Source organism: Haemorhous mexicanus, chromosome 10, assembly GCF_027477595.1.
Source record: "Haemorhous mexicanus isolate bHaeMex1 chromosome 10, bHaeMex1.pri, whole genome shotgun sequence".
Classification (NCBI taxonomy): domain Eukaryota; kingdom Metazoa; phylum Chordata; class Aves; order Passeriformes; family Fringillidae; genus Haemorhous; species Haemorhous mexicanus.
Window position 1 is genome coordinate 15,240,074 of NC_082350.1, and position 27,455 is coordinate 15,267,528.

The following is a 27,455-nucleotide window of genomic DNA, read 5'->3' on the forward strand; positions in this document are numbered from 1 at the left end:
TTGAGATGCTCTCAGACAGACACCAACACATGGGGTGAGTTCAGTGGGCTGTATTAGCTGCTTTTTCTTAAAGGAAGAAGACCTGGGGTGTTCTTAAACTGCAGAAAATCCCATTGGAGGCCTATTTGTCAAAAATATGGGAAGATATGCTAGAGATGACAGGGATTCATTGCCCTCATCTATCATGGAGGACTGAACAACAAAGTAATGGGCTTAAATGGGAGCAGGGATGAATTAAGGTAAACAGCAGAGAAATGCAAGAGCAGTTCTGCAATATTTCAGAGTGACAGGGGAGATGAGGGAAGCTGCTCCACTCTCAGTGGTTGCAGGGGAACCTCCCGAGTTCCCGTGGCTGAGATTGCGCCCCATTGCCCAAAGTGCTGTGATTTATTTATCCCCCCAGAAATGTCAGAGAGGAGTTTGGCCAGGTGCTGAGTGCTTGAGAGCTGCTTCCACCCAGTGTTCTTAACTGGAAATAGATGGGCTGAAGCACAGTTCTAGAGTGTAAATTTATCTGGTGAGATGGCAGCCCTGCCTCGGCAGCTTGGTGGGACAGGAGGCATCTCACTGAAGTGTGCCAAGCCACTGGCTCAAAGTCAGGGACTATGCTGGAAAGTTTAGGCAAGTTTTTGAGAGAAGACTGAAGCCAAAGAATTCCCCATCCTCTGATCTCAGGGGATCTCAAAGCAGGGAGAGAATCCAACCTGATAATATTTGGCTCCTGAAAATGAAATTAGGACTGTGCTTTATTCAATTTTACTTAGCTCTTTACCACATCATCTCATCAATAAATCTTCAATGTGAATGAACATCTTAGAATATATAAAGCTTCCCGTTACAGCTTCGAAATGAAATCAAATTTTGAACTTTGGAAGTGCCAAAATAAAGCTGATTGCCTTTTTTCCTTTCTCTCCTCCAAAAATAATCTCAGATTTTGACCAGAAGAAAGTCAAAAGTTACTTGTCTGAGTGAACACTTTACAGATTTACTTCACTGCAGTTTTCTGTTTTGAAGTGCTTCTGCAGAAGATTCCTGACCAGCCAGTCAGGAGTGTGTGCAAGGGCAAAACTCATCAAAGACTAGATAAATAATATTTTCCCACCCCTGAAGAGTGGTTGGTTAACTTGCATCCACAGCAGAGAAGGGCACTCTAGAAGGCCACAGGAGGATCCTTCCCACCCTAGATGACCATTTATTCTCCACGCAGAAGTCATCTTAGGACAGTTAAACAGCTGGTGAACACCGTGTTCCATACATTGCTTTGTGTTCTGTATCCCCACATGATTATTCAAATTAGCATTGTGAAAGGATGCATAATTTTCATGGAATACATAAGGTTGATTTACTCTGACAAAATAAATGTTTAAGATGAGACACGCCATGTCCCTCAGATCCATCTGATGGAATTAAAAGTTCTAATAAAACCCCAGTTATTTATACTAGAGGAACTGCTTATATTTAAGCAAATTTAAAATTAATTATCTGTTGCCCATTTTATGTATGTTCTTGAAGCTGATGGCATTTATTTTCCACCTCCTCTCACTTAAGGAAAAAAAAAAAAAAAACAGAAGCCAAATTCTAATGGCATTTGAATGGGCATCCAGCCAGCTTCCCAGGAGCCAGCATTTGGGACATCTGTTCCTTCTGCCATGCTGTTAGAGACGTGTCATCTCAATGTAAGCAAGGGGGCACTTTCCCTGGCTACTGGCATTGGTATATGTGAAGAGTTCTCTTCCCACTGGAGTGCATTTTCATGGTGTATGGCCCCTGTTTGTGTTCCTCCTCTGATGTATGAACCCCAGCTTGGGGCAGTATCTTTTCCTTCCAGCTCCAGTGATCTCAAATGGCCTTTCAGGGCTTGCTGCTGCTGTCAGTGCTTGCATTGTTACTGCTATCCCCGGGGCTGAGCAGGGTAATGCCCCTTCATAAGAGCAAGTGGACTTCCTTGTCTGCCCACACAATCCTGCTGAACATCTGAAAAGCTTTGGCAAACGGACAGTACAGCAAGGATAGGTGAACTGGTCTGGCCAGGTGGAAACAGCCCAGCATATCTAGGATATTTTTTTGGGCTTTCCAGCCAGAAATACCAAAAGATTAAAGAGGCTTGCATTCCAGCATAGCACTTGGGTTATCTTCAGCTGTACAGAGATTTGTTGAGTTCTTTCAAACATTTCTAGGAATGAGCTATTCCATAACCTCTCATAACCTCTCAGGTTCCAGTGCTGCACTATTTTCCTTGTAGAGAGTTTTCTTCATATCCAGTACTCATTTCCAGTTGAGGCATTTGTCTAATGCCTCTTGTCCTTTCATTGTGTTCCTCTGAGCAGAATCTTTGCCTTCTTTGAGTTAAGCAAATACAGTTCCCTCTGTTTCTTCTTTCATTATGTGTTGCACCAGAGCCTCTTGATCATCTCAGCAGCCTTCCTCACTCCCCTCAGGACCTTAATCCTCACCACCTCATGCACTGAGGCTGCTCTGGCCTATTGCATCCTCCATCAGTTCTTTGTTATTCACGTGCAGCACAAATGTCTTGCTCAAGAACAAATCACCTGTTATAAATTTCTTTAGCTCCTCTGACTTGCTGCTGTTTAAAGCTGAGCATATGGAGCACACCTTGTGTGTGGCCAGTCTTGCCTCACTCTTCCATTTCTGTAGATAACTTAGACCTATAGGGAATCATGCATTCAGAATTTAGCTGATAAATTACCATAACATAACAGTGACAATGTACTGATGCATTTAGGACTGGAGTGTGCTAGAAGTAGTAGGGTCAGGTGTAAATACCACTGGTTGAAGATGGTAAGATGTAATGAAAGAAAAGGGGCACAAATATTCAACATATTCAAGTTTTTTTCCTTTTGCCCATGAAGTAAAAGAGCATATTCCTTCCATGAAGCTGCAGATGGCATAGAATATGTGCCATTTGCAGTAGAGAAACAGTATTAAAAGCATTTTTTAGATTTTCTCTTTCTCACATCAACACACCCAGTGTCCAGTTCTATGCTACCACAGCTAATCCTCTTTGCCATTTTCAAGTCTGCTGTTTCAAATAAATCAGATTTTATTTTTGAGACAAAAAATGAGACATCTTCCTTTGGAGGTTGATTGAGGGGTTTCCGTCCATTTTTTACATTCTTACTTTTAAGCTTACAAGCTTTTAAATCTGTTCAAAATATGAAATATTTATTTGGGAGTGTGATAGTAAAAGGCATCAACTTCTACAAAGGTATTTCTAGATTTGAGTGCAGACATTGCTCTGGGAATTGACAGAATCTTGATTGACCCAAACCACTGGGTTTTTTTAATAGAGGAAGATATTTGCTTCCTAAAACTTCTTTTGGCTGCCAGTTACTTCTGTCAGCATTGTGCCCTTATGCTTGCCTGCCCACTTGCTCCCCTGCATTAGAGGAGGAAATGCTCTGCCATGATCATGGCTGCAGCAGGGTCCCAGGGAATTTGGGAACTGGCACTGGTCCTCCTACTGTAGCACAGCACGTAGGATTGTTCCTTTGCTCCCTTTGCATGTAGAGGTGGAAAGAGATTTGGAAACACGTGGGTGCTTCCAAGTGGAACTTCTCAACCAGTAATTCTGGGTGTTATCACCTTGCTGCCTAATAAATGCTTTGAATGGTCTGTCACAAGTTTCCTATGCAAGACAAATTGGCTGTAGGAAATGAATGATGATGCCCATTTTGTTTCATTATTAGCAGTAATATGCTCCATTTTTCAGTAAGAGGAAGAAATAGGGAAGGGGAATTGCTTATAGACTTGCAGAAGGTTTTAGACCTTAATGCAGGGAGAAAGGGATAGGCAACACTTCTAACGCTGAGTAGTTACTCTGGGATGTGTTTGTCTTGTCTAGGGACAGTACCAAAGTAGCACTGTCCTTGACTCCAGTTTTTCACAGACCAGTACCCAGCCTGGACTGTGTTTTCCATATCCATCTGTTGACATTCTCCCCCAAAAACACACATACAGGCGCTGGATTTGGTAAGACTTCAGCACATGCTTTGATGTTTTATGGAATATGGTGCATAAAAGCACAAGAAGAGGCTGAGATGAGGGTTTTTTCCACTAGACTTGGTGTCTCCATTTTAGGCAGCTCATTGAGGGGAGTCATCCAGTCTTCCTTGGGAAATAAATGAAGAAAAAATTATATTCATGTGCACTGGAATTTATTGATCCTCTTTTGGAGGCAACCCTAAAACCAGCACAGCCAAGACATCTGGTAGATGTCCTGAACAAAGTGGCATTGCATATTCTTGTTTCAGGGCTGTTGTGTAGGAAGAGACCTTGAGTGAAGTACTTCCACTGTGTGCTTTTATTTCTGCCTGACCCTGTGCCCATCTTTCCCTATCTTCAGCTTCCTGGGATGAGTTCTAATTAGCTCTTTGTAAGCTGAAGCACAAGGGATCCTGCAACATCTAAATACTCTTGTCCTAAAAAGCTCAGTGGAAACAAAGCCATGCTAATGCTTCAGCACTCAGTCTATCAGTGCTGATAATAGTCTCCTCTTTGAGCCCATGCTGTTAAAAATGTAGCAAAAGCCTGACAGTACAATAATGTATATACTCATGGGAAGAGTCTTTCAATGAGATACAGGGTCTGCTGGGTGGGAATCGAGCAATAAAGTAATTAACTGAGAGGAAGTGGTTGCAATGCTTTAATCAATAAGACTGCAGTAAACCTGAATAATGGAAGATCTTGTCCCCTTCTGTCCTCTCCAGTGCTGGTCCTGAATGGGGAGCAGTGCTGATGTCCCAGAGTGAAGCACTGTCTCTTCTTGAGTTTCTTCATTCCCTTGACAGCCCAGGATCACATGGGCAAACACACAGTCAAGTTAATTTGCATTCTTCTGGCCATGGTTGCTGTCTATGTACTCTTTTGGCATATGGCAAATGCAGCAAAGTGTGACTAGGCTTAAATGTGTTTCAGGGGGAGCTAAACTGAGTTGTGTTGTTGCATTTGCCACAGGCAAAGTCTGTATACGTGCAGTTGCCCTGGCTCAGCTGGCCCTCAGAAAGCCATCATGATGCTTTTGCTTGGGAGCACAGATGAGCCCTTGGCATTGCAAAGGCAGTGATCAGACAGACTGATGGGTGTGTTAAGGCATTTGGGAGGCAGCCAAACTCAGTACTTTAAAAAATTTCCTTTCACCATCAGCTCCATGGCTGCAGTGCTTCCCTGTAGCTGGAATCAGGATGCTTGATCCTAGTGCAGTCACTTTTGTGAAGAGGCAGGAGTGTGGTGGGCTAGCCCTGGGGCAAAAGCAGCACTGGCCATGTGGGGTGATGTATCCATAACACTTGCTTTTCTTTTCCTTCCACAGCCCTTTTCAATCTAATTCCTGTGGGTCTTCGTGTGGTGGCAATCCAAGGGGTGAAGGCAGGTCTGTACGTTGCCATGAACGCTGAGGGATATCTCTACAGCTCAGTGAGTACTTTGCACTGTTGGGCTCCTGGAGTTTTGTAGGTGGGAGGAAGCAGACTGCGCCGGGACTTCCAGCTTTTTCTGGAAACAGTCATGTATCAGCAAACCTTTAAAAGCAGGAGCAGGGGGAGCTGCTGCAAGGCCATGCAATATTCACTTAATAGTGTCTCCATGGAGATTCATGGCAATATTTCCTGACCTGTGAAGACACACTTTCGGTTCCTTTAAGTATGTACTTAATGTAGGTCGCATTGTTGAGGCGTTTGTGTAGAGTTGGCTGGTCATACTCTGATTTCTCATTTGTGAAATGGCATGGACTCACTGGGATTGCTTCTGAATTGCACTCAGATAACTGATCATAGGTGGTATCCCTATGGGTCATACTCTGCTTTTGACTACAGTGTAAATCCACAGCAATACCCTGACTTTCTTAAAAGGGTTCTGGACTATTCTGTTGGCAGAAATTCCCTGTATTTGTGTGGTCTTTTTAATGCACATAAAAGATAAGTGCGGCAATTTTTGCCGACTAATTCCCTTATAACTTTCTTAGATGGCATGAAAGGGCATGAGGTTATTCATAAGATTCTCATTTAAAGTAAGTAATTGATTTTCACAGTGAATAATTGATTCGGTGATTTATTAAATATGGCAACCCTTTGCCAGAATTTTTATGCTTCAAATAACTTTGTTCTAGTTCTACATAGTAAAAAGGGATAGTTAATAATACACTTCTCATTTCTGTAGTTATGATAGCTTTACAGTGCATAGCCAGATTCTAATCTCATCTGCCTTTGTGTAAATTTACAGTGTAGTGATTCTGCTCTTGTCTGGGCACTTACTTTTGCTTCAGAAGTGTTGTGAGCATGACAATGGGACCACTGAAAGGACGGCAGTTTGGGTTGGTCTATACAATTTTTCCTAACTTTTATCTTCTATCTTTGTTCCTGGTCAGTTTTATACTGGTCACATGATTGAGATTTTCCCTTTTCCCTTGGGATGCGACAAGGCTGTCTCCCCAGAAGCTCAGGGTAGGAAGCAAGTGGAGGTGTTAGTGTGCCTGGTGAGGTAGATCTCAAAACTGGCTGCTTGTCAAGAAGAGAGAGATCGGTCTGGATCTCTGTGGATGCCAGACGCTTTCTGTTCTTTCATAGCCCAGTAAACATAATTGACTGCTTCTAAATAAATTAAATTGGTTTACTAACAATGAAAACTTCCTCTCTTTGTAAAGCTATCAGAGTCCTAAAGGTAATACCAAGCACAGTGTGGTACTGCATTATCTCATGTGTGTCCCTCTGGGCACATTGTCAGGGGCTCAGGACTGATGCTTTGCCCTGTTTGTGCAGTGCAGAGCATAGTTCTGGCCCAATGCTGAGGCTCTTTGTACAATCAGTATCCTGTAAATACAAGATTGCAGGAAATAAGAGTGTGTCATAGGGCCACAGCCAGCCAATGGGGTCCTCTTGGGCCAATGAGTGGTCATCATTTTCTGAATAAGTAGTGCAGGGCAGGGAAAGGTGTGGGTCTTGGGAAAAAGAAGAAATAGAGTGTTGAAAAAATTATGTTTGACAGCTGAGAGACTAGAGAAGATGCAGAGAAAAATCTCTCTCTCTAGTAGTAGTGAGACATGATATAAAGGGTGGGAGGGACACACCAAGAGGTGGTAGACAGCAGGAGGACCATGCTGTCCAGGAAACACATCTGTTAGTCATTTCAAGTATCCTAAAAGGCACCAGATCACACATGTATTCAAATGAGGGAGATTTAATGGGCCTGCTTATTTCCAACAAGTGTGCCTGTCTTGAGCAGGAAGGTTAATCAGGGAAGGCTGATGGGGAAGGATGCACTGTGATGGCCGGTGGTTAATGAAGTGAACCTCATTACATGCCACAGCTTGATGGCACTGAGCTCTGTCTGAGCTAATAAGAGTGAAACTGTTCATTTTATCAATGTGATCTAAGGTTTCTGTTTGCAGTAAATGTGTGATGCTCTACTCCAGGGTGATGGACCTTTGTGGATCCTTTCCTTGTGATGACTGGTGGCTCTGTCTTTGTCTTACAGCAGTAAATTAATGAATTCACTGTGCTTGGGAGCAAACCCCAAGGCAAGAAAGTAGAAAATTTGTGGATAAAGTGTTAAGAACAGGGAGTGTGGGTCAAGCTCATCGTTAAGGACAAGGGATGGGATCAGGATGCCATGAAAGAACTGGATATGTCTGAGAAGAGCTTAGAACCTGTTTAGGCAGTCTCTTTTGGATGCTATAGGCTTCCTTGTGGGGTGAGGGTCCCCAGGCCATGCTACCTGGACCTCATTGCTGACCACACCAAGGGACACATTGTCCCTGGTCTTTGCTTAGCAGACCCTAAACTACAGCTTTGTTCTCTCTGTGTATGTACCTGCTTTTTTTCACTAGCCTTTTTTGGGGGATTTCTGAAAAAAATGGGTCAACATTCCCCACAGATATTGTTCACTCACATGAGCCAATTGATAAATTAGTTGCTTGGCTGCCTTCCATGCTGCGTGGAAGCTCTGTAAGGACTTCTTAGAACACCCTCAAGTCTGTAGAACACTCTCTAGTCCACCAGGACTAGTTTCAAATAAAATGGTCCAGGGTAATGTTTTTTTTCTGTTTGTTTGGTTTTGGTTGGGTTTTTTTTTTCCCTCCTCTTAAACCCAGATTGATGCTGCAACTGAATATGTCATCACTGTGGGTTTGTTTTGGTTTTGTTTTGTGAAGTTTTTGGTGATGTTCAATTTCTGTGTGACAGCTGAGGTCTTGGCTGACATCCTTTGTCCTGGATCAAGCCAGAGGCTATGATCAGGCTGGTCTTAGGGATGGCTCGTGCCAGCTCCTTCTGAGTTTAGGCCAATGGGCTCTTAAATGAATGGACTTAGAATAACCAGCCCCTGGAAAAAGTCTCCCTTGTGTTGATTAACACCAAAGTAGGGCTGAGTAGAGTCCTCTAAAGCCAAATGTGGTGAGACAGCATTTCCTAGAAACTTGCAAGACCTTCTGATGGCTTGGCCACATCGCTGCCTTCAGCAATGAGCTTCCTCATCCCTGCCTCATCTGTTCAGGCAGGGATAGTGTCAGGCTGGGTTGAAGCCAACCATATATTCCTAGCCAGCTTTAGAGGCCTGAATTTATTAGATGCTAAACCTTCTTTGCTTGGGAAGCAGCTGTTTGGGACTTGTGCATTGCTTACTCACCCTAGATATCTGATTTAGTTTCCCCCAGACTAGGTTATTGCTGATCTCTGAGGTCAACATGGGAATTAGGTGATAAGCAGACAAGAAAATCATGCTTTGGTTGGAGGTATCCTGCTTTGCAGAAAGTAAGATGCAAGCCACTGTCTGCATAGCAAGCTTGCAGAGTCATTGGTGTGTCCTGTAATGTGATGTACAGCCTGTAATGTACAGCACCTGTAAATTCCCTGAGGGTGCACAAAGGTTTCAGTCAGCACCTGTTAAGGGAGAGGGGCTTGACTCTCCTGAAGATCCACTGTTAGCATTTGATGCCAAAGTAGAAATAAACAGGTTGAATGAAGGGCAGTGGGTATAACTTACAGTGCCTCAGCACTTGGGAAGAATCTGAGACCACATCTGGTTGTTGCACAGGATTCAGAAACATGGAATAAAGAGGTCTGTCCTGCTCCAGTGAGTTTACAGCCTAATCCTAAGGGAAGAAGACTCAGAACATGCTCTCCTGTCTGTCTGGAGTTAATAGTTCCACCACCAAATTAATTTCCACTCCTGTGTAACTTTGTGAAGTTTCTCCCCTCAGTTCCCAGCTTTCCCTATTCTTGAAACACCTCACAGGGGCATGGGAAAGGGAGTGCTTGTGAAGTATTTTGCCTGGGAGGCAAACCTGGTTCTCCTGGAGCAGGTCTTCGTCATGGAGGTGTAGAGTCTCCACAGGTCCACCCAGTGACTCCAAGGACACTGAAAGTGCATCTCTCAATGTGATGATATCTATAATTCAGTGGCATTGCAGCTGGGATTGCTATTGCCCCAAGTGCAAAACACTTCTCTTCTGAAATGTATTGCTCTCAGATATTCCTTGTTGTTTAACTTGGAGTTCTAATTATTTTTGAAATGGCAAATTGTGATGCATAATTTATTGGGAAGACGAAGAAAACCCTAGCAGAGATAGAGAATACAGAGGAAAAAAAAATGGGTCACTTACAGGAGCTCACTATGGTTTTTCAGTATAAACCTATGAGTTTGAAATGCTGAAATTAGAGCCTGAATCACTTCAAAGATTCCTGCTAATAAGGGAATGATTGTGCACAATAAAAAAAAAAACCTCTAAGCAGCATTGAGAAAACCCCAGTCATGCTCAGTGTGTCTTTGCATTTTCTTTTCCTCTCTTTTTTTCTGCTTTATCATTTTGCATAATAAACATGTCTTGAATAATAATGAACAAGCATCTGGGAAAGTATGTATATTAACTGTATTTTTAATCTGCTTGCAATGCTATAACTATTTTGCTACAACTCCTCTAGGGTTGCTGCACTCCTGTTTACATCACTCCAAGGTCAGGGGCTGGAATCAACAATAGTGCATTCTCTCCCCTGATAGGCTTGGGGTGTTAAACCTGCTCCTGACAATGCCATTTCTGTAATTCTTGTTTGATCTCCAGTGGTGCTAGTTGATTTGGTCAGAAGTACTGATAGGCCAGGCAGGTATCCTGGACATTTTGCAAACCTTGTAAGAAAGCACACTTGTTGGGGGGATTCCCTAGTTTACAGGCCTCATTAGGAAGCCAGGTCAGTGGAGGGGGAGAGAAATGTCTCAAAGGCAAAGCACAGCATGAGACCAATGTAATGTGGCTTAAATTTCTCTCCAGAGTACCTACTCTTCTTCACTGGCTGTTCAAAGGGGCCCACTGAAGGAAGGCATTAACTGGGAGATAAAAAACTCCTCTTGTCCCCTGACTGTTTTCATAAATATGGGAACAAAATGAATATTCAAGGGAGCAGCAGTCCTGAGAAGAGCCAGCCCCTGTGAACAAATTCCTGCCCTGCATTGAATGTTCCTAAAATACAGCTCCTGGCAGGCACCCTGGCCATGCCATCCTTGTAGCATGGAAACTTGTAAACACACCTCTCATTAATAAAGTGGGCCCTTTTCCCCTGCTCAGATGCTGCCATCCATGTTGTTCAGCTTGTCAGGTGGAGGAGAGCAGCATGGTGCATTTCTGTGGCTCTTTGGGGACAGGTTTCTCCTATGACATCCTGTTGAGGGACTGTATTCCCTGAACTTCACAGCCCAGAACTGTGGTACAGCTCCCAAAGGGAGGGTGGGGCTTTGCACCTTGAATTCTAACTCATCTGGAATGAGTTAGATCAGACTTTGCTGTTCAAGCAAGAGACTTTCAGAGGAAAAAATCAGTAACTGCAGGGCCTAATCCTGCTTTCCTAGCTGCTGTTGTCTTGTCTTACATGATAGCAATAAAAATTATAAAGGATAAGTAAGCTTCAATAAAAATATTCTTCTCTTAGCCTTAGTTGTGCAGGATATTTAGGAACATGCAATGGTCCGCCTAACACCAGCTGGAGGAGCAGGGATGGGCCATTCCCCTTGTGAGCAGTGGTCTGTCAGTGTTGGAATGAATGATGATCTTTTGTTAAAATTTCATTTTGGAAGAAGATTGGGGGAAAATGCTCCAGAGGTGCTGACTCATCTCATTTTGATCCTTCCCCAAAGAAACATTACAGATTCCCATTTTGAAAGAACTTCAGAGTGGTTTATATTGCCTTATCATTCCTAATAAAATCAGAACAAAATGTTTAGATTTTGGTGAAGCATTTTGATCCCACATGATTCCCTTGAAATGTGGAGGGAAGGTAAAACACCATCAGGGAGGAGTTGCTGTAAATTGAAGTGAAGGCAAGAGTAGAAATCAGAGAGATGGATCAGTGGAGGCTGGCATCTCCTGCACAGTGTTTGTTTTGCTGATTTCCTTGAGGCCAGACAGGCCTAGCCCTGGATAAGCAGGTAGGCAAAGCCTTTGGAGCAGGTGCAGAGCAGCAGTAGCCTTGCATGGAGCTTACCTGTTTTGTCCTGTGTGTTATGTGTGATCACTTAATCACTGTAGGGAAAATGATGAGGTTAAATCAGAACAGTCAATGGCAATACAATGTCTGAGCTGGATTTGGAAGGAAACTCTAAGCACACGTCTAGACTGAGGACAGGACGGTGTGCAGTGAAGCCCCTGTTTAGCAGAAATTATGTGCAGGTGGAGCATTTATCCCAGCAGGCAAAAACCAAAAGGCCTCTGTCAAAATGTCTTTCTGGAGAGGTATTTACAGTAGAAATACCTTTTGTTGCCATTCTTTTGCTAGCTGGGGGATGCAAGACTGGCTGGTAACTGAGCTCCTTTCTCCCCTGGCTAATTGGCTTTTCCTAAAACTCTCTGGCCAGCTTTGCTTGTTTTTAATGCCATGTATCTAGTGTCTGTTTTGACAATAAATTATTATGAAATAATTTGTCTATTATCTCTTTTCCAGAAGTGAAACCTAGACAAAACTCCAGGATATCCTGGGTTACAGTGAGACCATCATTAAATTTTATTTTGTAGTGGAGGGAGGACAAATATTGTCCTTCCTGAGTCCAGGACACTGATATGAAAAGAAGCAAGGAAAGTTTTGAGTGAGGATATGTTTGACTGAGGTCAGGTGTGCTGTGTGTGTTAATGAAATTATTTAGATCTCTTTCCTAATAATACCAAACTCAAATACAGAATGGATAAAACTAGGAAATGGTGTGCCTTTTCCAAACAGTGACTAACAGTTCTGGAGGTGAAAGTGGGAGAGAGGCTAAAAAATCCAAGGAAAAAACTTTACTGACTGTGTGCATGTAATTATAACAGTGAGCCAAGTGATAGAAAATTTCAAAAATGGGGAACATTGAATTGTAATGCTGTTTTCCAAGGAAAAGCCCAGACTAAGTCCCTGGGCTATTTCAAGACAGGCTGACTGAAACAGTGGGGAATGTAGGGTACTGTAGCAGAAAGGCCTGGATGGGAACCTGAAGTATCCCTGCTTTGCTGTCAAAGGGTAATGTCCTGACTAAGCATCTGCAAAACAAAAATTTTATTGAGGTCTCTGGATCACTGGAACTCAGTTCAGGTACTAGAGGCTTTTGTAACCATGGATCCCAAGATACAGGGCTGGCTCCTGGCACAGGAACCTCCTGAAATTGTTGAAGTTGACGTGCACAGCAGGAGTTAGGAACCTGGCCTGAAATGTATTTGTACAATTCAGTGAAGTGGTAGAATTGCACCCTGGTGCTTTTGTGGATCTGTGTTCCCTGGCCACCCCTGTGGCAGAGACACAGGCTGTGGGGAGCACCAGCCTCTTCTGAATGCTTCTGGCATCTCTCTGAATGTGACACTCCATGCTGCAAGGAAAACTCCAAATCTACCCATCTTCTCTTGCAGTGCATGCATCCTTGAAAGGGAGCATGGGGTGGGAGGGGTCTGTGTGTGCTGCTGTCCCTGCTGCCCTGTGTTGTCAGGTGCTGTGTGTTGAAAGTGTGCTGGGCTCTGCAGAGGCACAGGATGGCCAGCGGGGCTGTGCCAGGAGCCGCGAGCTGTGTGCAAGCAGGGAGGAGCTCAGGGGCACCTTGCCAGCAGCATTGTCCAAAGGCAGCCTGGCAGCAGAGCAGGCAGGCAGGACACAGCTCTGTGTCTGCTCCAGAGCCTTGCCTGGTCCTTGCATCTGGCCTCATGGCATCTGAGGTGTGCCAGAGCAGCACTTCAAAGGCTGTGGCCTGTGCATGCTGGCCCTGTCATAAGGCTTGGAGGGCACAGCCTGCAGCAGAGGCAGAGCCTGTCCTGCTCACCCACCACAGCCACTGCCACAGGGACTGACTTTTGTAAAAAATATGCCCAACCCTCCTGGGAGACTAAAAATGTCAGCCTCGAGGAGAAATGGCTGAGTGTGTCAGATCTGCTGGTTGTTTATTTCTAGGGCATTTAATTGTATTAGTCAACTTGTAAATTTTGAATGAATTAATATCTACTGAAACACTTGGGGTTTTTTCCACGGTATTTTTTTGCCTCTGGAATGCTTCTAGGGTGGGGCCCACTGAGTTTTGAGATTATGTCATCCAACATCACAAGGACAGGCACATTCAGAGATCCTTGGTTCTTCAGTGCAGAAAGATGACATAAGACAGTTGTTATTACAATAGAGGCTTTGCTTCACCCTGGACCTTCTGCAGAGCAGGCCAGTTTAGCAATCATCCCAAACCCTCTGCAGCCAGTTAGTTTAACCAACATTCTGTAGAGCAGATTGTTTCACACATTAACCTTAATGTGAGCTCAAACACACACAAAGCTCCTTCATTCCACCTGCTGGTCCTTGTCCTGCCCTGGAAGTTGTGACAGTGCAGGGTATTGAGCAGGCCACTGCATGTGCTTGCACATTCCTGTCTGTGCTGTCAGGAATTCTCATCAGACCGTGGGCTCAGGACCCCTTCAGAGAAGTGCCTAGTGACCCAGTGGCCGTGGCTGATGGCCACCAGCCCCACACAGTGGTGCAGTGCAGGAGGGAGTAGAGGGTGTAATCATACAGGTGCAGGATTATGAGAAATTTGGGATTTAGAGAATTCCAGTATTATAGTCATGGCCTCTTCTGCATCATGAATAGGAGGAGAAAATCCTCACTTCACTGGAGGCTGTGCCCAGACAGGATGATTCAGAGCAGAGTGTGGACTTGCGGCTTGGTCCTTCTTTACCAAACTGAAATGAAACACACTGCTGCACCAGCAGTTGTTTTTAGACTGCTTGCAGAACTGGAGAACCAAGTAATCATAGTTGGACTGGTACCCACTAGGCCCTTTATGGTGCATCATCACCTTTCTGCCTGCAATTAGGTTACATGCTTAATCTTTCGTGACTAATTTCATTTGCTTGCAGCGGTTTTGCTGTTCTTTAGTTACACTTCCCAGCAGCTTCTGCTGCTCACCTTAGTTCTGTCATCCTCTCTCCGTTCCTTTACCACTTCTTACTCTCACATCAGTGTGTTTTGGACAATGTACCCAAACCAGCAGATTTATCTTAGCAGATAAAAACTATGTATTCTTATGCCTGTGGCCTTCACAACAGCTTTTGCTTGATTAACAAAAGGAACCTTCTTCACTGCTGGTGAACTAAGGATTGCATACTTTGTTGTGAGGTTTCTACTCTTCTGTGGAAAAGCCTGATGAGCCCTAAAGTGTTTAAATGATACTAAATTAATCATTCCTCCATGAAATCAATAAATCCCTCACACACACATAAGTCACAGGTTAATACGGTGTTTCGACATCTCAGCCATTGAGAAGGCAGTAAGGAGACTATGAGGGTGCCCTGCCACCTCCCACATACTGATGGTATCTGAGCTGCAGAGGAGCTGTGCTTTTGGAGCAGTGGTAGCCTTTCATGTAGCTCTTCCCTACAAGTTAGGGGATTGCAGAAAGCTGAAAGTATTTTGGTATTCACAATGTGCTCCCTAATCCTCCAAATACATACCTATGCATCAGCCCCTTGCTAAAAGCTTTCTGAAACATGATCAACCTCTTGACATAAATTAGACGTGGCACAATGATGGTAAGTCTTTGTCTCCTCACCACCTCCCTCCTGAGAAGACCAAAGGATTTCCTTCTCTTTATAAGATGCTTCCTTGGTCAGCTGCTGAAGGCTGCACATCAAATGCATTATTGATAACAGCCCTTGGAAGTTGCATGCACACCTTACAGACTCCCAGCTGCTGTCTGGAGCACTGCAGAGGAATGAATGCAGCTGGACAAAGATTAGCTGCTTCTTTTTAAAACCCCCTGAGATAGAAATCAGTATGAATCTCCTGCACAGCCTTTTCTCTCCACCCCTAAATCATTGCAAGCATGAAGTAGAAGAGAAGAAAATAGAAACGTAGGGTTTTGAACCAGGCTGTTGAGTGAGGAGGCACCAAAAAAGAAAATGTCCAACTTTCTAGACACATGCAGAGCGAGATGAGGAGAGAGATTTAGCTTAATTCTGACGTTCCCTCAAGCACAGTGGCTGTGCTGGGCTGTTGCTTCCCACGTCAGAAATCTGAAGCAAGCAGAGGTTGAGAAGGGCAGTTCTTGGTACTCCTGCTCAGTGTTCAAAGCCCATGCACTCATGCCAGACATGCCTTTAAAGTGACTTTTCTGCTTCTGATGGCTTGAGTCCCCACATTGTCCCCTATTGCTCTAAGTTGATTGATGTGCACTGCAGTGAGGTTCCCCTTTTCCTCCAGAGGCTGAATAACTGCTGGTGATGGAGCTGGGGCAGCTTATATGTTTTGAGCATTGGACTGTACTTGGTGCCAAGGAGAATCATCACCCTCTGCAGCTGGTGCCTGCTGTCTGTTCCCTGCAGCCCAGTCCTCTGTACTGTGTCTATTCCCATGCCAGTTAGGGGGCTGCACAGAGCCTCTTCCTTCCCAGCAGGGCAGGGCACACTGCTGGAAGCAGGACCTTTGCCAGGGATCCAGCCAGCTCAGGAGGAGAGTGCTGTGCACGTGTACAAGTGGGTTCCAAAATGTTGGTTGTTTCCTTCCTAGTTCTTAGGATAAAAGGTCTCACAGCTGTTACACTGGCTTGTCCAAAGCAACTTCTGTCTTCTTGCACCTCTTCCTACTGCTCTGGGCATTTTGGCTGGACAAAGCACTTCTTGATTCTCCTGACATGCTGCAGAAGCTGTTGCTAAACAGCACTGGCTATGCTGTCCTTAGAGATATCCTGTGTCTTTTTTACCTCCTGCTTGTCTATCTTCAGAGATGCTCACCACAATCTTGTCCACCAGAAGTGTCTGTGGATATCCTGTCCATTCCTCGTTGGCTCTCCCATGCTCCCTGATAATTTTCCACTCAAACTGGCAAACTTCATCACGTAGCCAAGGAAACTGAGTGTAGAGGAGTGATGTGTTATGCCCAAGGTCATGTGTAGAGACTGGATTAGGCCTTCTGTTCTCCCTGATCCTAATACTTTGCCTTAATCACAAGCTTTGTTTTGTATCACTGTGATCATTTAGGGAACTGTGATCATTTAGGGTGCATCAGCAGCAGCACAACTTGTTTGTGTAGTATCTTGTGTCTGAAAAAATCAGTTTGCTTTCAAAGCTGTGCACTGTGTAGGCTGGGATTGCTTTTCCCTCTGTCTTCCCATTGCATTTCTTTTCTGGCTCCTCAGCATTTATGTCCCTAGCAATCATCATTGAGGATAATGGGAGCAGGCAAAAGAACCACAGGAGAGTCGTGCTTTGCCAGCCATCTTCCCTTGCACATCTTAATACCATATGTCAAGTGCAGTTGCTCAGGGCTCCACAGATATCTCTTTTTCAGCCACCCGAGGAGCTGGGGCTGTTTACAGTGTCAGCTTCACAAGATGGCAGGTGGAGAATTAGAAACTGCTCCTGAGAAGCTCAGGATTGCAGCAGTGCTCTGAAAAGAAGCACTTGGTAATTGCTGATGCCCCCAGGAGCTGAACAGCTGGGTCTTGCAAGAAAAGTGTTTGCAGTAACAAAAGCAGGCATGGGTTTTCAGATAGCTTAAAGCCCTGCTTTCGTAGGTACAGCACCCAGTACATTCCCTTGCTCTCCTTGAGGTGAATGCAAGGGTGGCCCTTGTGGGTGCATTTAACTCAGTGTCCACCTCCAGTAGGTGCCACTCACAGTGACAGCTGGAAGAAACCACTAACAGAGACAGTAGCAGAGTGAGCTGTCTGACCACTGAGAAAACATCTTGGACTGTGCAGGAAAACTTGGTTTTTCAGAGCTAGGTTGAGTTCTAGAAACCATCCAGGTAGATTGCTGAGCAGTCTGCCTGGAATTCACAGAGCTTCAGTAGTGCTTTGCAGTGCTGGTATAGTGCCATGCACTGTGTCATCCCCTCTCCAGGATATCTCGTGCCATCCAGGCATGACCAGAGACTTAATGAGAGCGGTGGGACAGCTCTAAACTGGTGGTTTTGTTTGGAGGTGGGCTGGGTGGGACTCAACAGGAAATTCTATTCCATAGGGTTTTTTTCAGTAGTGGAAGCATGGCTGTGAAGCATCACATATCAAGGCAATCAGTGGTGGAAGGACCAGTACAATTTCTGTGGTATTGAAGGATGTGTTTTAGTGTCTGCTGTCACTACCACTGGGTTGTACCTGGAGCAAACTAACTTGTATTCATGGTATTCATTAGAAAACTGAGATGAGTGTATTTATTCCAGCATCCCTGAGATTCCTGCTCTTTGGGTAATGTCCAGTGAATGGGTGCATGTTTATGTCACTGCATGTATGGAAGACCAACTCCTTTTTGAGGCATTGGAGTATGAATTTTCTGTGAATGTTCTTTGTTAGTAGTGATTGATGATTTTGGTGAAAAAATGGTAATTCATTAGAAGTAGTGCCTGGTTTGGAAACTGGAAGTTATCATGTCTTTCTGGGATGTGATAGCAAGATTGGCCTGTCTACCAGAAAGCTCAAAGTGAATGCCAGAAGCAGGAGAGAATTATTTACCTTTTACACAAGAAAGGAGAGTGTAGAAAAGGGAAAGGTGCCTGTTGGCCACTCTTCTCTTTGGTTTATAACTCCTTGGTGGCAAAGCATCCAGGCTCCCATAGCCTCAGCTTATTGCAGACACAGGCTCACTTCAAGTAGTTTGTAAAATATTTCTGCATCCCCACAGAAGCCTTTCCCTCTGGATTCCAAGTGTGACTGTCCCAAACTTGCACTGTGCAACAATCTCTGTTTTTGTAAGAAGCTCTGAGAGACAATTTATTAAAGGTTTAGCAGAGTATTTTATAGTTTCTTGCATCTCCAGGAGTTTTGTGCAAAGAAGGTCTTTGTGAAAGTTTATTATTCAAATTTGGAGGGATGGAAGGAAATCAATTTCCTTCTTCAAAACTGCATTTTTTCTCCTACTACATTTGCTTATCACTCTCTGCCTTGCCAGGATTATTCTAATCAGATTTCACATACAAAAAAATAATAACGTAAAAGTAATTCTCCTCTTTCAAGTCTTTGTGAGGCTTAAGTAAATTAAGACATTGATCAGATTCTGCTCACTGTTGAAGCTGTGAATACAATGGAAGGTACCTGTTGTGGCTGGGGATTGTGTGTGATGTGTGTTTTTTTATCTTCAGAGGGAGGGCCAGAAGGAAGGATTGAAATCAGACTCGTCCCTGGGGGCTACTTGGTTGAACCTGTGTTTCAGGTAGCATCAGGGATGTGGGCCTGCAAGGCACTTGGCCACAGTCCAACCAAAGGGGACAAATGGCAGAGAAGGGATGCCTGTGTGGCTGCAGGAAGCTGCTCCAGCAAGCAGAGCTGCCAGGCTGTGCTTTGCCACCACTTTGTGCACTGAGCTTCTGCAAAGGGGAGCCCAGTGTCCAAATTGCCGGGGTGGTTTTGCAAATCTGTCCTCAGCCTAATGCACTAAAATGCCAGCCTGTAGCAAGGCCAGCACAGCTTCTCTGCATACAGCTTATTTCTGATTTGGCAGCTGGTTGGGAACCTTATTTTCCGTTCATGTCAAGACCGATAGCACTCCTATGGGTGCTGCGACCTTGAGCTTCCTTTCATTCTTCATCAGTAAGCTCATTATGAGCTCCTAAATCGTCATCAGGGATTTGTCATGAGCTAAAATGAAAGTGTCTTTCTGTAAATACTGCCACAATGAAGTATGTTCACCTCTCAGCATGAGGTCTGGGCTTGTGGGCTTGGTGGACGAAGGCCACTCTGGTGCTGATTCTGGCCCCTTGTATGACAATCTGTGCTTTTGTTGAGTTTGACAAAGAATAACTTCATATTCCATAGATCCATAGGGATTTTCTTGATAGTGGCTAAAAGGTGTGGGTGGGTTTTCATACTCAGCCCAGAAGACAATTCACAGGCTCCTGATAGCAGTAATTATTTTAAGTCCCAAGCACACAAAGCTTGGTAGTACTATTTAGTAATAAAACAGGCCTGCAGTCAACATTTTTAAAAAATTCTGTGTCCCTCTTTGCAGACGGCAGTTTTGTACTTAGGGTGCTCTTAGGACAATTTGTAGGCTTTAGCTCCCTGCTCTCACAGAAATGCCTTGCCTTGACTCGATTCAGTTCAGCTGTCTAAACTGGACATTCCTCTCTCTCTGCAATGTGCCAGCATCCCCTGCCTGGCTTCCACAAGACCATGGACCTCTCTTAGGACCTGTATCCTACCTGCCAACCCTGTGCATGTCTTGCATGCCCCAGGACATCTTAGATGGCACTGGAAACCTATGCTGAGGTAACCAGATTGAGCCCTTAATCTCTCTGCCTCGGCTGCTCATCTATGTGGTGGAGATAAGATTCCTTTCTTGCTCCCATGGAGACAGTGTGGAGATAAGCTGGTGATTGACAGGCACTTGGATGCTGTGGTAAGGGCACTGTGCAAGAGCTTGAGTAGATAAGAGAGTGACTACATGACAGCATGAGGATTTTTCACGTTGTTCTTTACCTCAGAAGATTTTCTCCTTCACATGTCCTTTTCCTATCAGGTTGTTAGTGCTCTGAAAGAGATGAGCTCACATGAGTCTCTCACACCTGAAGCCTTCATTGACATTGCTCCAAACCTAGCTAGCTTTCTCTGAGTTCAGCCATCCTGTCCCTATTTGACCTATTTGCCCCACATTGCTCAAGCAGTGTTCCAATACCTCAGCAGTGCTTGGAGGCAGCTTCTGTTCGAGATAGCTCTATTATTCATTAAAAGACATGGCAAAAAGAATCACTTGGTTTTCAGGTTTGTCAAGTTGGACTTCAAAATGGAATAAATTGGCCTGACACCACCTGAAAGAATAAACCCAGAAGCTAGATATCATCTTTTTCAGCTAAATCACTGTTCTGACACCTAGTTACTTCATTACCAGTGGTGCCGTATACACTTGCAGCTCCCTGTGATTTCAGTGGGATTTCAAAGTAATCACCAGCCCTGCAGTTCTTTCCCCTTTTATTTACAGACTTCAAAAGCTCAGTTTTGTGCTCATCATTTAGGACTCTCTTTCTTGCCCTTTGTTGGGAGACTGCCTGAAAGAAATTTTCTATAGCCAGGGGATGTTTTCAAAGTTTTCTCTAAGGGTATTGAGTACTGTAAGTCTCTAGAATGTAAGAAACCAAGATAGTCAAGCTGTGGCAGGGCATGAGCTCATCTCCATCCTGGGGTCTTCCCTGGGAAAGATCAAACCATTATCCTCTACAGCAGAGGACTGCCATGCTCAGTAGGGGTGGTGGGTGCACTGAGAGCAGCAAGAGCAAGCTCTGAAGGGCTGTGTGCTCTGCAACAAAAGCTTCAGCCACACAGTTCTCAGAGGAGCCTGTGCATCTTTCCAAAGACCCCACAAGAGAGTCTGCAGCATGCACTTCTTAGGTCATTATGTCCTTTTATTTATCTTCACTTTCACAGTGTCCCTTTTCTTTGTGCCTGTAGTCATCAATCTAATATCTTCAAATACTTGGGTATCATCTGCTCATAGAAGTGTCACTTCAAATTGTAAAATACTTTATGGTTAGCAGTTTCACAGTTTCTGTGAACATTGATGTAACTATCAATGGTGGACTTTCCCTCCTTCGCTCTTGAATCTTGAGTCATTGAAACCTACATGAAGTGAGCAAAAGCTGACAGGCATTCTGAGTGTGTTTTAAAGTTGGTGGCCTTGCATAGATTCTCCGTTCACTTTTATTCTTTGGGTTTTTTACTGAAAATGCTCCTAAGAGAAGGCTGCAGTGGCTGTTGCTGTATTTCCATGCATTGCTAGCACTGGGAACCAGGAGCTGTTCATATCCATCTCGTGCAAGCTGGTCATCTCTGGGGCTTATACAGTAACTAAGTCATAAGGGACACGAGCATATCCTCAATTCAACAGGAAATCTTGTATCTGTGGTTACTCCTCTGGTCAAGTTCTTGACTGAACTGAGGAAGTGTTTTTCTTCAGAAGATCCTGGGGGACTAGCTTTTGATCTAGACCTCAGGGCACCTCTTGTGCTCTGCAAAGCTTGGCAGCATCCATGTGGTGAAAATATCCCTCCCTGCATCTTTCTAACTCATCTCTCTGTAGGAGCCATCTGTCTGTCTCATCTTCCCAGGGCTAACGGATGGCTGTGCTTAAGAGTTTGACCATCCAAATAGAGTCCTCGAGTGATGGAGCCAATGATGCAATGATTGCTGGGGCATGGTGAGCTCTGTGCAGCCTGGCTACAGCTGCTTCCTTTCTTTCTTTCCACCACTCAAATCTCCAGTGTAATTTTTAAAACTGCCATTGCAGATGACCCTAGTCTTGTGGTTCTAATGCAAATATTGACCACATTTCCTTTCAAAAATGTTTGGAGGAAGGAAGGAGGAATAGCTCAGAGGAACTACATTGTCATCTGTACAAACCTAAATCCACACTGAGTAGGACAAAGATGAATTTCCATACTCAGAATGTGTAATTGCATAGCAAGTACAGTGTGCATGCTTGGTAGGTAAATTGTAACACTCTGAGGCTGTCGTAACAAAAATGTTGAGGGCACAAACCAGATTTCCATATTTGAAAAAGTGGGCTTACAGTTGACTCTTGCCCATTCAGATAAATCAGCTAATGTATTAATGTATTAGTTTAATACATGACAGACACAATAGCCTTGACTTCTCAAATATACATATTCAGAGAAAAATAAAGATTTAGAAGAAATTTTTTCAGTAAATAGGGGGATTAATCACAAATCCAATAAAAAATTGCAGTTTTTATTTCCCCTTCTACAGTCTTTTGTGGTTTGAAAGCATCTGAAATGATAATATTTCCTGATTAGATACCTTTTTAAAATTTCCTACCAGTCATTTTTTGTGGGTTTTTTTTGGTTTTTTTGTGTGTGTGTTTTTCTTTTCTGTTTTTTTCTGTAATAAAAGCCACTGAATAGTTCTTTAGTGTGCAACAGCAGAGTCAGCAGAAAGTAAGTGTCCCAACTGCAAAAGAGGACTTATTTAACCTGGTCTTTAGATTACAGTGAATAAATGAGAAGGAGAAATGTGTTTCTGGATGTTTTCAGCCTTCAGCAATTCAGTAACCATGCCCTTTTCAACTTCAGTTAAATGAAATATACACTCCTAATGAAGTTCTAGCATTCAATTATTTTCATGTTTTCATGGGGTTTTTTTGTTTTTTTAGATCACCTTCATTGCCCAGACAAATGGCATCTCTGTATCTTTGTCAGTCTGTCCTTTTTCTCCTAAGGATATTCTATCACCTTTAGTGTTGGAATACCTGCAGATGAATTTAAGAAAGCAGTTGCAAGATGGAAAGTGAGACTGAACCCTCCTGTTCTGTGGAAAGCAAGCTGTGAGGCCCCTGTCAAAACTGGTTGAGTCATTTTTTCCTAGAGCAATATTTTAATGAAGCGATTGAGCCAGGACTGGAGGGTTTTCATCCATCCTGTACGGAGGATGGTGGATTCTGAGTGACTGCTTGTCCTCTCACAGCAGTTTGGAAGGGACCTGCAAAGTTTCATGTGAAGTGACAGAGAAGAGCAAATAGGGAACTAATTAGGTGTAGGCACATAGTGGGGCAAAGCAGGTCCTGGAGACAGTGAAAGTGTCATGAAGGTTGGTGTGCAGACAAGAGAGAGAAGATGAGCTCGAGCATCAAGGTGAGTCCTTGGAATCACAGCCCCACTGAGAAGTCTCACAGGAGGGTGAGCCTCGCTGTCTGAGTATCTATGACATTTTCCAGGAGAGTATTAGCAAGTTTAAAACAGAGAAAAAAAGTATTCTTCACATAATATGTGATGGCTGTAAAGGATACCACAGATTGCTGGAGATTCAGGGCTGCCAGCAGTGTTCTTAAACTTCGCACCAGTATAGCCAGTACTGATCCCTGCCAGCAACAAAATACTCATCTAGATGGACCCCCAGCAGAAGGAAACCTGTATTCAAGAGGGTCTAGGAGCAGTGGGATAGAAAAGGTCTTGGAAGACCTGAGAATTTACTTTGAATCATAGTGAAAATTAACTGCTCTCCTGCCTTAGCTATTGAACTTTCTTTCCTATCTCATCATGTTTCATACAGATTTTTCTCTCAATGACAAATGTGCTGGAGGCATTTTCCCCATTAGGAAACAATGGGGTAAAGTTTATGGGCAGAGCTGGATTTTTCAGCTGGCTTCGGGTCTGGAGGCAGTGGGCACAAAATTAAACACAGGAGATTCTCTCTGAACACTAGGAAATGTAATTTTACTCTGAGGGTGGCTAGCACAGGCACAGGCTGCTCAGGGAGGTTGTGGAGTTTTCCATCCAGGAGGCTGGAGGGATTTCCTCCTTTATTGATTCCTGGCATCCCTGGTATATATTAGTGGTCTCTGCAGGTGTCTCTAGAAATAGTTTGGAAGACTCAGCTGAAGTGGCTTCCTGGCTCTGGAAGGTGGGGGACCACAGAGTAGAATGAAGCCATCCAATGTCTTTAGATGTCTCTAAAGTGCAAATGCAAATGTGTTGCTGAGATCAGACCTAGGGAAAGAAGTGCAGCAGCAGAGCAACCTGCTACAATAAGCTAATGCATAAATATTCCAGCAGAAAGGTTCAGAGCCATCTGCAAAGACTACTAAAACTTAGCAGGGAAGCCAGAAATCAAAAAGAGAGTTAATAATCAGTCCTCAGTGTCTCAGGAGCATACGGGCCTCTTTCCGCATTGTGCTACATGAATGTCTTTTGTATTGCAGTATCAGCCTTTAGGTGAAAAAAGGAGGGAGGCACAGCAATTTTAATAAAGCACTCAGATATAGACTGGAGCTATTAACTTGCTGGAAGTCCTGGTTGTTTTGAAGGAACAATCTGGTTGCCATTAAAAAACAACAATAAAAAAAATCTCCTGCCCCCAAAAATTTTGCATGCTTGCATTTGTGTTAATAGTTTCCTTTGTGAGGAGTAGCAGGAAAGTGACAGGAAGGACAGAGAACACTTGGGCATGAGAAAGTGAGTTGTAGGAGAGATTCATTATGTCATGCAAAACCTATCACCTCCACGTCCAGATTCCTTTCTGTCCAACTCAATACCACCCTAATAAATCTCCACCTCTTGGCTGATGTCTGCATCCAGGACATGTTATCAGTCACTGCTGACAAGGACTATTAGTCATTATTGCCAGGATAGAAACTCAGTCTGAACAGACTGAATGGGAGAGAAACCAGTTTCTTTGTGCTAAGAAATGTTTGCTGCCAGGGGTGTGTGGCCTAGGAGTTAGTACAGCTCCTGCTGCCCAACGCAGTCCCTGCAGCATTCCCATTTCTGGACAATACTTGCTGTTTTAGTGAGTAACATGTTCCTTTGTGCATTGCTTCCCTTGGTATGCACCAGCCCTCCTCCCCTGCATGCCAGAAGCTCTGAGATGATCCTGCAATCATGGATAATAAAAGTGTTGCCACTTAATTTGCACTCTTGCTTCAGAAGGAGGTGATAACATTCCCGATGATCTGCCTTTAAAGGGAGCTCATTTATTGCTCCTACTCAATGAGAATGGAGAGAGATTGTCTTGTTCATGTGGAAACTGCAGTGTTAATTAAAAGGTTTCCAGAAAGCATCTGTGAGTTTTTATTGCAACTTGAGGTTTGTTCCCACTTATTCACTTAGTTGGAGGGGAGCAGGGGTCACAGCCTGAGAGCTTGCAATTGTTTAACTTCTCTGTATAGACCTGTAACCACATACAAAGCAAAAGTTATTAAAGGCAGTAGTGCCATCTCCCTGCTTTTCCTCTGACAAGTTCCCCCAGTCACCCAAGTTCTCAGTATGGCTGTTACCTCTCGTTTTGTATCTGACATTTTTGCTACTATGCATTTTTTCAGCAGAATTCCTCCAGACGTGCTGTCATGGATTGTTCCAAGCCACAATCCAACAGGACAGAAGGTGCCTGAGTTAGCTTCAGCAGTGAAATTATACAGCAGAAGGCATTATTAAAAGTGGATTTTTTGTCCAATAAATCCTCCTTTATGACTCAGAGATTGGAAGGAATTCAGAGAAGGGCAACAGAAACAATTCTGAGGCTGAGGGTTGAGTTAGAGGGGATATGTTAAGAGAGGAAAAGGTAATAGCATTTGTTAAGGGAGAAAATCGAGCATGTAATGTGCTGTACTGGCTAAGAAGGGGGATGTTTTCAGGAAACCAGCAATCAACATAAAACCCTGCAGATTACATAGGAAGTTCCAACCTGGTGATGGAAGTGCACTGGTTCAGTGATTTAAGCTGGAAAGTGGAGCTTTCCAGGTGTGTAGTGTATGTAAATACAGGTAGGTGATGGAAATCACTGTCCTTGCACTGCTAGGGATGTGTCCCTTTGACCTGGCCCATAACCAAGGGTGGGAAGACAGGGCTTAGTAGTACCCTCTCTTTTGATACCCCTGTAAAAGGGACATTTTTGCTGTGACAGAAGAAAAAGCCCTCTCATTTGCAAAGAACAAGTAATTTGGAAGCTGGAGAAAGCTTTTATTATCCACCGAGTGTGTGTTAATTAACTGTCCCACAAATTAACTATTAGTAGAAGGTGCTTAAGTGAAATGCCCTGAAGCTTCTCAAGCATCTTCTCTGGAATGAAAATGTTGGGATTTGCTGTAAAGTCCAGTCACAGATCTGAGGAGAGCCTGCAGCAATCCTGCAAGAAGGATGCTGGCAGCATTTCCATCCGAGCTCCATTCTCTGATCTCTTGGCAGCTTTTCATTTCAGCAATGACAGTACTCTTTTAACCCAGCTTTTTTACCTGTTGCCTTTTCCTGGAAGCACTGTCTGTGGTTTGTGCTGCATGTATTCTAGTCTGCTGGATTTTGGATTAATTGTAGATGTCTAAGACAGGTGCATCTGATCTTAAAATCTACTAGTTAAAGGAGCTTGTAGACGAGCCATGTTTAGATTTTTCCAGCTCATTAGAGGAACAGCATGTGCTGTATTCCTGACTTTTGACACTTGGACTTCATTGTGGGAGGGAGGGGAATGTGGTTGTTTTCCTTTTGCTCTGTTTGTGGCTGGAGGTCATGAGCATCTCCTTGTGCCCACTCTGTGTGCAGGCTCTGTGGCCTCCATTTATTAAGGTTTTTAATTCTACCCCTCGGTTGCTGTCTGTTACTTGCCTCTTGTGCCACTTCTTTTCTTGGGAAAGCATCATGGTGCTTGAGGCTGCAGTGATTGCTCTGTGAACACCCCCTGCTCCCCTTTTGGGGGACAGGGCTTCTCTGTTTAGGGCACATGGGAACCTGAAAAAAGCAGCAGGGATGTGCACAAGGATTTGTCCCAGCCTGTCAGCAGCCCATCAGCACAGATGCAGCAGCGTGTTTCAGGCTGATGCCTCAGCACCTCCTTTCTTCATCTCCCTGGGAAGGCAGAACGGACAAGCCCAGCTCTATTTTCACCAGGGAAAAGTGAGAATTACTCACCGCAGCTCCTGGCGAGGCAGTCTGAATCTCTGTCGGCGTGATGGGAGTGGGCTGTGCAGAACAAGGGGGAGAAGGGGATGCTGGATTGCTTTGCTCCAGCATCAGTGCCCTGCCATGGAGCAGGAATACTTGCCCTGAGCTTCAGAGCAGGTTTCCAGCAGCAGGAGCACACTGGGTGGGCACCTCTCCCTCTGCTCCTGGCAGCACTGTTTCATTCCCAGTTTTAGCAGCCAAAGGTACCAGTAACACTTCTGCATACAGAACTTTGCTAGGGCATAACAGCTTGCATGATTTAATTATTTTAATTGGAATTAACTGGGAAAATAATTCCCTCTTTCAGCAGGAATAAGCAGGATACAGCCTGTCAGAATTTTTTCAAATGAGCTCTGCTGAAGGCAGAGGTGCAGAGATATGTAGTCAGCCTGCTAATGAGATTTGGCTGTAATTTTGTGATGAAATTATTCTAGGTTAAACTCAATCACACACACAAAAAAAAAATGTTTCATTGTATTAAGGCATATTTGAGACCCACAAATCTCGGTCACATTATTGGTGAGATAAAAACTATCAGAAATTATGTAATTTTCAAAGATTTTCTGAATAGATGTTGGAGAACAAATACTG

At 44.0% G+C, this 27,455-nt stretch overlaps 1 protein-coding gene across 4 annotated transcripts in view; it reads left to right on the plus strand.

The window, feature by feature from the left end:
- The window catches only part of FGF12 (fibroblast growth factor 12), a 217,850-nt gene that overhangs the window by 142,809 nt on the left and 47,586 nt on the right, over window positions 1-27,455 (plus strand). For all 4 annotated transcript variants that reach the window (XM_059855481.1, XM_059855479.1, XM_059855478.1 and 1 more), the window contains one exon: window positions 5,330-5,433. In XM_059855481.1, the coding sequence (XP_059711464.1) occupies window positions 5,330-5,433 (104 nt within the window). The remainder of the gene's footprint in view (window positions 1-5,329; window positions 5,434-27,455) is intronic.